Raw genomic sequence first — 10,842 nt, 5'->3', positions numbered from 1 at the left:
AGTGACACTGCTTGCTCCAGTTTAGTGTATGATCCACCTTAGTCTTCAGTCTTACCCATCAAGGATTTGCCTGACTCAGTCCCACAGAATGTAACAAGTTATTTATTGTTCAAAACAAGAAATTAGAACTGGGGAAAGGATATTAAAACATTCTCAAGGAAAGAGCAAAATAATATAACGTGGTAAGTACAGGTATGGCACATGTTAGCCAGAAAGCTAAGGCCTGGGGTTTTCCACATAAGGAACACTCTGGGTGTGGGGCATTTTAATATCCTAGAAAATCACTGTTTGTCCTGCATGTTACAAGAAGTTAATTGCTGTTAATTGATTGATGCTAATTAGATATATTGTGAGCATAATAACTGGGACGTGACATTTAATGTAGATAAACAATGTTTATTTGACAACCTCTGCCAATTGGATTAAAAAATAGGGTGTTTATTCTCAATTTAAAGTAGAACATTAATATTTATTCAGTGCAGCAACGAAGGCCGGTTACAATGCATGTAAATTAAGTGTAAGGGCATTGTAATGCATAAGGAACCTTTACAAATGAAAAATATGAACCTGTGTTTTGGGCACAGAATGGAACTGAAATATCCGTGAAATATCAGTGGCGACATATTGCAGTCGGAAAGACAAAGGAATTTTTTCACCGTGCATTTATGCTTTTTTTTACCCCTATTACCCCCGCAGATACTTTTATATTACTACCCTTTTACTACTCAATAATCTCTTGACTATTATTTAGCTGCAAAACACAGGGAGGGCCTTAGGGCGCAGTGTGCAATTGGACTTGCCCTATGCCAAGCCCTGTCCTTACCACCTGCTATAAGTGCATAGAGTAACACTGCCCCTCTGCAAATCCTACCTGAATGAGGGGCAATTGTAAATGACCCCATAGATTTGCTTTTATATCACCTTGAGCGTATTTACATTATAGCATTTTAGCCACACATTACTAAAATGGGAAATAATCTAACTATAAAAACGTCAGCGAAATCATTCATGCATAATGGAAGCATCCATATTATACTTGATTTGGACATAGTACAAGAGTTAATAGGTCTCCACCTTACAAAGACTCCAACTTCTCATGGACCTCCCAGATGCTCTGTCCTTTTAATGTCACAGATTCAATTTTATTTTGTGATTATAAATCACCTGTGAAAATGCATGAACTTGCACAAACAGCTGCCTTATATATATATGTCACCCACTACCCACCCAAGGAACCCTGCCATTATTGAAGAACCTATATACTTTATCAGTTTTTAAACTTTATTAAGCCAGAACCCATGCCATGCTCCAGTTATAGAATTCTGGCAGAAAAAGAAAAGAAGGCACAGTTGCTTTGAATGATGTGCTTCTCTACACCAAGTGGCTTTGGGCATTGTGCCCATCTTTTTTTCACAAAAATTTTCTGTGAAAAATCCCTCAGCCATTTGTACATATCGGAATTACTCAAATCTCTAGCATTTCCACTTGATTCCTATAGGCACCAATGGGGTGGGATTTGGGATATTTCTAAATACATGCCATGGGTTTAAAGAAACCACTGTAAGTTGTTATCATTTTATTTGTAAAGATGGTTCAGGGGACCGTTGGCAAACACATATCAGGTAAGCACACACTTAAGATTTATTGTTGTTCCTAAAGTGGAAATTTAGCAGGGAGGGCTCAGGCGTGGCTTGGGTGTGTGCAGGATGAGATACAATGAGAACCAGTTGTGTAACTGGGTACATAATATTCAGGTACAAATCACATCACGTATCCAGATAAATCCCATTATTTATGAGTATTTGCATGGTGGACATGTTCTTCCCTATACACGCCTATACTAAAAGATAGAAAAACAGGAACGGCGAGATTTTCATGTATTTTTGCACATTTTAACAAATGGGATATACAATTTGCACAACATTTTTAGGCAAATTATAACCTACTTTCAGATATATACATGTAAATCGGGTAAAGTAAAAAAATATATTTTTCAGCAAATTTTCACAAGATGACTCTGTCCTATGACTGCGGAGACTTGTTCCCTCCCTTCCAACACAAGACACAAGAAAACACGCTGAATACCAATTTCTTTATGGGTGGGGTTCTGCCACAGCTTTATTAAAGAATACGACTTCCGAAAAATAGTCCTTGCCATGTATACCAACTTCACAACAAACTTTTTTGTTATATAACGGATGCCGGCCACTGCGAACGCAGTGGGCATGTGGAAACCACCAAATAAACCGTAATTAAATGGTCAAGGACTCTCCCCGCCTTAATGCTGTGACATACCACGATTTATAAGCATATCTCAGATATATTTTCTCTTTTTTTTTTTTTTTTTTTAAAAATCAGAACCTGAAAGAAAAACATAGACATGTTAGTTAAGCGAAACTTGTTGGCCTAATAGTTTTCTAGCTAGACGCGCTTGCACAGGGAGGGGTGGGAGGGGGATGACGCTCTGTGCTGCACAAGAGTGAGGAGCTGCAAGGTGAGCTGACAGGCAAAGGGGTGGGGGTGTTGGGCAGTGCTCTTTCCCGCCCGGTAAACTGATCCATTGACCCTTTGTGCCCTGGAGGGAAATTGTCCCTGGTTGCCTCCACAGTCCCTCAGCGCTCTCCTTATTTAGTTCAGCGCTGTCCAAAATTGTGTTACAAAAATACACTGAATGCCACCAGATTTAGTCAATGGTATTTTAAAATGCAAAAGTCTTTTTTTACTTCTGCCAGCAGCGTATGGGCTAGGATCACTCAAAGCTAAGCCGTACATATGTCTGAGCTTCCAGACGCGGCGGCGCGATTTCGGGAAATCGCCGAAAAAGACTCGCGAGTCTTTTTCGGCGATTTGCGCGAAATCGCGCCGCCGCGTCTGCCATCCAGCCGGCGACTTACATGTTCGCCGGTGGGATGGCAGAGGGAAGGCAACTCGGGGAGATTAGTCGCCCGCGAGCAGGGAGTTTTGCCGCGGGCGACTAATCTCCCCGTGTACCAGAGCCCTTAGGGGGCCCTGGCTAACAATGTCTGTGTGTCCTTTGTATTGATGTGAGGGTTCACAGGGGGAGGGGCCAGTGGGGGCGTGGGAGGAGGGGGGCCCAAAAAATGTTGTTGTGAGGGGCCCCGTTATTTATGATGGTGTATGAATGTATATATATATATGTATAATATATTACACAAAATAACATCTTGCAATACTATCTCACAGAACTTAAGCTGGCGCCTCATTCCCAGGCACAACCCCAGGCAAACCAGGCTCCTGTGGCCCCCGAGGCCCACCAGGCTCCAGCGGCCCCCGAGGCCCCACCACCAGCGCCCCCCGTGGCCCAAGCAGCACTGGCCCCAGCACAAGCAGCCCCAGAGGGCGAAGAGGCCCCCAAGGCCCCGGACACTACCCCCCTTCTTTCCTCCCCCAGTTTCCCCCCAGGCCCTTGAGTTCTCCCCCCAGGCCAAGCGCTGGGCGCCAGGTTCTCCTGCAGGCGAGGGACCATCATGCCGGTCAGTGCAGGAGGACCTGGATTACATCAAGACCGAGCTATATGGGTTAAATGTTTGCAAATATTCTGCCAACAATTTTGCCTTTAGCCCATTTTGCTGAATAGTAAAACTTGCGTTAATTGGTACGTAGCGTATTTTCTGGCGAGTGGGATAACTGCCAATCCAATGTTTTGTTACCAGAATAATTGCAATATTATATTTGTTCCCGTTTAATAAAGTGCCCATAAAATATTTGCCATTTAATCTGTGTCTAAAATCTCCCACTTAACTTAAGCCACTTTAGCAAACGGACCCCTAAGTATTTGGCTAAATATTCTTAAATGCCCCCCCCCCCCATTTTATTATCTCTAGCACTTCTTTTTTTTTCTTACTTAGATTTTTATTGTTTTTTGGGGGTTTTTTGGCAAATAAACATTTATGCAGCACCTCTCTAGCACTCTGTGCTCTGCCAGGGCAAAATGTCACCAGTTTTATGCTGCCGATTGTCGCGTGCGTAATGTCGCGACAATTAGCGCTTGCGATAAATAGCGTGCATGCAAAAAATACAGCGCACGTTATTTATTGCGACAAAAATATCGTATGAAATATCGCGCGTAAAATAGCGCAAGTATGCTAATAGTGAATCGCGCGAAAATTAAGATGCAATAAAATTTTTACCGCACGCTATAAATAGCGCACGTTTTATCGCACTTTAGTGAATCGGCCCCATTATGTCTTTCAGTGGGCATATTAGGAACGGTAACTTAAAGAAAGTTGGGATGTGATTTCATGCCCATATGGTAACAAAGTAACCAATCAGATAAGATGAAATTTGATGTTCATGTGAAGCTGGATACGCATTTCAATAGTCTCCATTCAATACAGTAACACTGTGTTTGTTCTCAGATGTACATATACATATCTCCCCTTTACCTAAAAATTTCTTCCAACAGTCTCTCACCTTTAATACACAGATCTGCTATAGATTACATCGCAGGCAACCAAAGTGGTGGCCCTTGCTTCTCCTGAATCCTTTGTTAGTGAAATACTATCTTCTTCTGCTTTTGAAAGTCTATCCGTCAAATGTCTGAATAATCACATACTCGCATGAACATGGATAATTCTAATTGGCAAAGGAGCAACATATTAATATTAATCCAATAAATTATTCAGTAAAAACAGAGAAAGTAAATCCTGTTGGTCCTGTTGGCCTTGTGCTTTATGTTGCGCCATTTACAAGGGGAGTAAGCAAAGTAAGGAGCAAAGATTAAATATGGAATATTTATTGGCCACACCCGAAGTTCCATCCCATATATATATCTTGCAGAGATACTGACTCGGAAGCATCATCAGGAACCATGAGAGTCCACCCTCTGTACGCCTTCCTTCTACTCACTGTGATAGTGATATGGCTAGACTGCACGGCAGCAAAAAGTAAGACAGAGATTAATCTAAACTATGTTTTGGGTGGTGGGGGAATCACTATTTTTAACACAAGTTTAAAATATGTTGTGTCGGGTTCTGTACAATCCACTTTCTATAACTGATATAGGACATGGATTTAATATGTATATGCTATTAAGTTATGATTATTATTACGATTATATTGACAGTAGCATGGTGGTATACATGGTGGTGAATACTTTCATATTCAAGAAGAGTTACAAAGTGCCATTGTGATTGGATTAGTGGAAGAGTTTATATGCTGAGGACTTCCCATACCAGTCAGTTGTACTGAAGAAGCTGCTCGGATGAGTAGTGAAACGTCTTCAATGATTACTTAAAAAAGTCCAGTTGCTTTAGATTTATTTATACTAGATATTTCATATTCAAGATTCCTCTGTTACCTCCTTTGAGACTCGTGAATTGGTCTGAAGATATCTCATTGCTCCATTGCTATATTACATTTCCCAACACCCCAAAAGCCTTCTGATATTGAAGGGATACTTGGGGGCTGATTTACTTACCCACGAACGGGTCGAAATGAGTCCGATTGCGTTTTTTTCGTAATGATCGGTATTTTGCGATTTTTTCGTATGTTTTGCGATTTTTTCGGATTCTTTACGAATTTTTCGTTACCAATGCGATTTTTGCGTAAAAACGCGAGTTTTTCGTATCCATTACGAAAGTTGCGCATTTTTCGTATCGTTAAAACTTACGTGAAAAGTTGCACATTTTTCGTAGCGTTAAGTTTTAACGCTACGAAAAATGCGCAACTTTTCGCGTAAGTTTTAACGCTACGAAAAATGCGCAACTTTTTACGCAACTTTCGTAATGGATACGAAAAACTCGCGTTTTTACGCAAAAATCGTATTGGTAACGAAAAATTCGTAAAGAATCCGAAAAAATCGCAAAACATACGAAAAAGTCGCAAAATGTTCGTTTTCAAGTCGGAACTTTTCCAATTCGGGTCGGATTCGTGGGTTAGTAAATCAGCCCCTTGGTGTATCTGCTAAAAGTATCTAACAACTGCTGCAAAATATAATATCACCTTTGGACTTTGTGACCACATTTCTTATTATATAAGGGTTCCTGCAGATTCTGGGGGCCTAGGTCAAACTCTACTTTGTACCCTTAGCTAAAAACCATCCCTGGTTTGGATCAATTCCTATTACTCTATGTAAAGTTTTTTATATACTGTATATTTATTGTTGAGTTGAATCAATGTTAAGTCAGATCTACATTGTAGATATAAAGAAATATCACAAATTGGCAAGCTGAAGGAAAGCAGCCATTATAGGGAATTCAGTATGCTGGGCAGGGGCACTGCTGCCATCAGGCAAGAAACACCTCTGAAGTTACCAGGGCAGACAAAAAAGACACTCCTGGTATTGTGCTCTCTGTACTACAGAGCCCCCTGGGTTCTCTAGTCTCCAGGTTGAGAGCTCTGCTAAAGTCATGGGAGGATTCATGAGTGACTAGAGACTCAGGATGCATTTACTGCACTAATATCTCAACTTAGTCCTCGTATCTCCCTATACTTTCCACCCCTTCTAGTTTACCGCTCCCTTACATTCCCCGTTCCACAGTTATATATCTATAACTCCTTAGCAGCATTTTCTACATCTTTATTTCATTGTCATATGTCCCAAAGGTATTCAACTCAGCTTTGTATTGTCTGTCTTTCCCTTTTTAGGTGGATGCCCTTCAATCCCTGCAAACGCTCACTGTCGGGGCCATCATGATTCAAACAAATGTAGAAAAGACAATGACTGCAAATCTTGGCAAAGGTGCTGCTATAATGGGTGCTACTGGGACTGTGCAGATGTCCCTCATGGTAAGAGTTTTTGACAATAGGCTGGATTTTCTTAAGTCAACAATTCAGTATTCAGACATAAGGGGGGGAGGCATTTACAAAGATACCAGACACAAGTACAAGAACACTTAAAGCAACAGTAACACCAAAAAATCAAATTGCATAAAAGTAATTACAATATAATGCACTGTTTCCCTGCACTGGAACAACTGGTGTGTATGCATCAGAGACACTACTATAGTTTATATAAACAAAGATGCTGTGTAGCCATGGGGGCAGCCATTCAAAGTAGAAAAAGCACAGGCACATAGCAGATAAAGATAAACCCCCATTATATTCTACAGAGACTGTTACCCGCTATGTAACCTGTGCCTTTTTTTCTTTTTTCCAGCCTGAATGGCTGCCCCCGTGGCTACACAGCAGCTTATTTATATAAACTACAGTCGCGTTTCAGTAGCAAACACACCAGTTGTACCAGTGCAGAGCAACAGTACTTTATATTTTAACTACTTTAAAACACTTTCATTTTTTGGTGTTACTGTTCCTTTAGGGGCACATTACAAATAATCATAATCAAAGAGCACTTGCTCCGGGGTTCTGTCTGTTCTCCTCTCGTGTGGGATAAAAAAAAAAAAAACAGGCTAAATACAGAGCTGTTCTTAGCGAGGGGTAACTACATGGCTCAGTTGTGGCTTTCTCCTGCTGGTGCTCAATAGATTCCATGAGGAGGGGGGATGCCTACATTCCACCCCAGCCGCCCCTCATGGGGGGGTAAGACAGGTCTCTTTGCTCTGTTTTGGCCCCCTAGACCCAAGGCAATGTTTTTTAAAGTGCAAAGCATTAACTGCACTAATACCTCAACGTGGCATTCATATCACCCTATACTTTCCACCCCTTCCTGTTTGCAGCTCCCTTACATTCCCCATTCCATAGTTATATATCTATAACTCCTTAGCAGCATTTTCTACATCTTTATTTCATTGTCACATGTCCCAAAGGTATTTCCCTTAGTTTTGTATTGTCTGTATTTCCCTTTCTAGATGGATGCCCTTCAATCCCTGCAAACGCTCGCTGCTGGGGCCATCATGATTCCAACAAATGTAGAAAAGACAATGACTGCAAATCTTGGCAAAAGTGCTGCTATAATGGGTGCTACTGGGACTGTGAAAATGTCCCTCATGGTAAGAGTTTTTGATGACAATAGGCTCGATTTTTCCGCCCCTCACGGAGAATTGAAGACAGGTCTCTTTGCTCTGTTTTGGCCCCCTAGACCCAAGGCAATGTTTTTTAAAGTGCAAAGCAGGGCGGAAAGTGCAGAAAACATGGTGAATTGTGTCCATATTGTGTACTTTGCACCCTGCACACCTCTTCAGATTTACTTACTTACTGTTCTGGGGCAAATGGAAACATCTTTGTTAAATAGCACTTAAACAACTAAAGCAACAGCTTTTCCATTGGGTTATACTATGGATTAGTATGGATTAGTGTCCAACAGAGGTAGAACTCTAGGCCTTTTCTCTCCCTAAACCATTATGGCGCCGTTCCTTAGATCCACTGATGTTGCACATCTTTCCTTTGACACTATACTGGGCAGCTGGCGAGTACTTATTTCCTTTCATCCATGAGAAATGCTTGTAAGTAAAGCTTTAGAACTAAACATGCAGACATCGGGGTACTCACTTTATGCGCATCATTTTACCAGGTTTAGTTCATCATGAAAGGTGGCACCAGTTCTTTACTTTTATTCTTACTACATCTTCTGTGTAAAAACAATGAGACATTGCCAATAATACTGTATATGAATGAGTGGTATCAATGTGATACAAAAAATTACAGGTCAGGCTTTCAGATTGACATTCTATTATTGTTTCCTTTTCCAGGTGGCCCCCCTCCACACCATCCACCACCAGACCATCATCCTGGACATTAATCTCACCATTAAAACTCTAACTCTGCTCTGACACAGAAACCCTTTGTCCCATGTTGCTGATTAGCTGCTCATCTCAGCACAACGAATAGGAAGACCTTGGGATCGGTTTGTTGGCTTTTACAAATAAATTAACTTGTGCATTTAGCAAATGTGTTGTTTATGAGTTCTATGCATTCAAGGAATTGTAGCAAACGGAAATAACTATTATAAACACACACTTATATACTGTCAGGGTCGCCATCAGGGGGGCATAGGGGGGACTGTTGTCCCGGGCCCGGACGATAATTGCTTTAAAGGGGGCCCGGCCATGATACAGCTTTTAACCTTTAAAGAATTACAGGCCCTTGGGTCATTGGTGGTCAGCGGGTAATTCAATTGGCTGCGCCCGTGCGTACGTGTGACGTCAGTACGCACGGGGCGCAACCTTATAAAAACTGGATGCAGCGGCGAGCCGGTGGGCATAAGAAGAGGATCCAGCTGGAGGAAGTGCACGTAGCAGGCGGGTGCTGGGGGGGGGAGCAGGGAGAGCCACAGGATCCACAGGAAACGCCACAGGAAGCATGGGGAGCTGGAGGATGTTGGGGAGGACGCTGGGGAAAGCTGGAGGATGGTAAGGGGGGCTGGAGGATGCTGGGGAGGATGCTGGGGGAAGCTGGATGATTGTAGGTGGGGCTGGAGGATGCTGGGGAGGATGCTGGGGGAGGATGGTAGGTGGGGCTGGAGCATGCTGGGGAGGAAGCTGGAGAATGGTAGGGGGGCTGTAGGATGCTGGGGAGGGAGCTGGAGGATGTTGGGGAGGACGCTGGAGGACGGTAAGGGGGGCTGGAGGATGCTGAGGAGGACGCTGGGGGAAGCTGGAGGATGCTGGGGGAAGCTGGAGGATGTTGGGAAGGACGCTGCGGGGAAGTTGGAGGATGCTAGGGGGGAGCTGGAGGATGTTGGGTAGGATGCTGCAGCGGGGAGGGGCCCATAGTATGAGGACACTGGGGAAGGATCAGCAATGTTTTAGGGGGCCCTGGGCTGGCTAGCAATGTTTTAGGGGGTCTCTGCCCTGGCACCAATGCAAAATGTTACCCTGGCTACCAATGTTTTAGGGAGGCCCTGGCTACCAGTGTTTTAGGGGGCCCTGGCTACCAATGTCTCTGTGTCCTTTGTACTGATGGGAGGGGCCATTGGGGAGGGGAGCGGGGCGTGGGAGGAGGGGGGCCCAGAAAATTCTGTTCTGAGGGGCCCCGTGATTTCTGATGGCAGCCCTGTATACTGTATGTGGTGCCTCCCACCTGGCTCTTGTTGTACTACAACTCTCAAAAGAAGTGAATCCCAGGTTGAAGCAGGTGAGATCTCCAGCTCCACAGAAGGAAGAAGAAATTACTTTACACTGTATGCAGCCCAACTGTACTGAACAGGTCTAATTACACATTACAATCTGGGGAAAATATACACTGCAACAACCTCTTTTCCAGTGCTTCTTTTACAATATATATATATATATATAGAAAAGAACAGAGCACACCCTAATAGTAATCAAATGCCCCAGGTGCTTGCAAAAACCATGTATATAGCAAGACAATGAGCCGCACACGGTCCCTGCGTGTGCGGCTCATTGTCTTGCTATATATATATATATATATATATATATTGGTTAATAAATGTTTACATTAAGAGACATAAGTTTAAAAGCAGATGCACTCCATGGGGTGTCTGAGCCAAAAAACAAGAGACTTTGGATCGGATTCAATTAAATTCCAGATGAAATGAAATGAGAAAAACTTACCTCACTGTTTATCGCAGGAAAACTCTATTGAAGTCTATGGGAAAAACTGGAATTAAATCAGGATAAAAGTTTTTTCACCTCAGATCGATGTTTTCTCACGGAACTGAATCTGGCCCATTATGGGACATTATAAGTGATGTACAGGCCGACCCAAAACCCATGGGACCTGCAGGTTTACCCTCAGATTGGTGGGTTTGGGCCGGCTAATCACTGTTAACTGCCAATTTGCTGTCATGTTTTTGTTGAGCCACACCTTACCTGCACATTATGGGGCATATTTATTACAGTGTGTAAGCCAACATCACTGGTGATGTTGCCCATAGCAACCAATAAGCAATTAGATTTTAATGGTTACCTACAAATTAGAAGACAAAAGCAACAATCTAATGGATTGCTATTGGCTACATCC

At 42.8% G+C, this 10,842-nt stretch overlaps 1 protein-coding gene across 1 annotated transcript; it reads left to right on the top strand.

Moving 5' to 3' along the window:
• Window positions 1-4,800: 4,800 nt before the first annotated feature.
• On the top strand, window positions 4,801-8,803 carry LOC116406726 (WAP four-disulfide core domain protein 2-like). Its single transcript, XM_031891459.1, has 4 exons — window positions 4,801-4,907; window positions 6,610-6,750; window positions 7,770-7,910; window positions 8,610-8,803. The coding sequence occupies exons 1-4, from the start codon at window positions 4,832-4,834 to the stop codon at window positions 8,657-8,659; spliced, it is 408 nt and encodes a 135-aa protein (XP_031747319.1). The 5' UTR covers window positions 4,801-4,831; the 3' UTR covers window positions 8,660-8,803.
• Window positions 8,804-10,842: the final 2,039 nt, after the last annotated feature.

Source organism: Xenopus tropicalis, chromosome 8, assembly GCF_000004195.4.
Source record: "Xenopus tropicalis strain Nigerian chromosome 8, UCB_Xtro_10.0, whole genome shotgun sequence".
In the NCBI taxonomy this organism is placed as follows: Eukaryota; Metazoa; Chordata; class Amphibia; order Anura; family Pipidae; genus Xenopus; species Xenopus tropicalis.
The sequence above is the reverse complement of the archived record's forward strand: the minus strand, read 5'-3'. Positions and strand labels throughout refer to the sequence as shown.

Coding starts and splice junctions, on each gene's coding strand:
- LOC116406726 (XM_031891459.1), top strand. CDS start 4,832: ATGAGAGTCCACCCTCTGTACGCCTTCCTTCTACTCACTGTGATAGTG. Junction 6,751..7,769: donor CTGTGCAGATGTCCCTCATG/GTAAGAGTTTTT, acceptor TTCCCTTTCTAG/ATGGATGCCCTTCAATCCCT. Junction 7,911..8,609: donor CTGTGAAAATGTCCCTCATG/GTAAGAGTTTTT, acceptor TTCCTTTTCCAG/GTGGCCCCCCTCCACACCAT.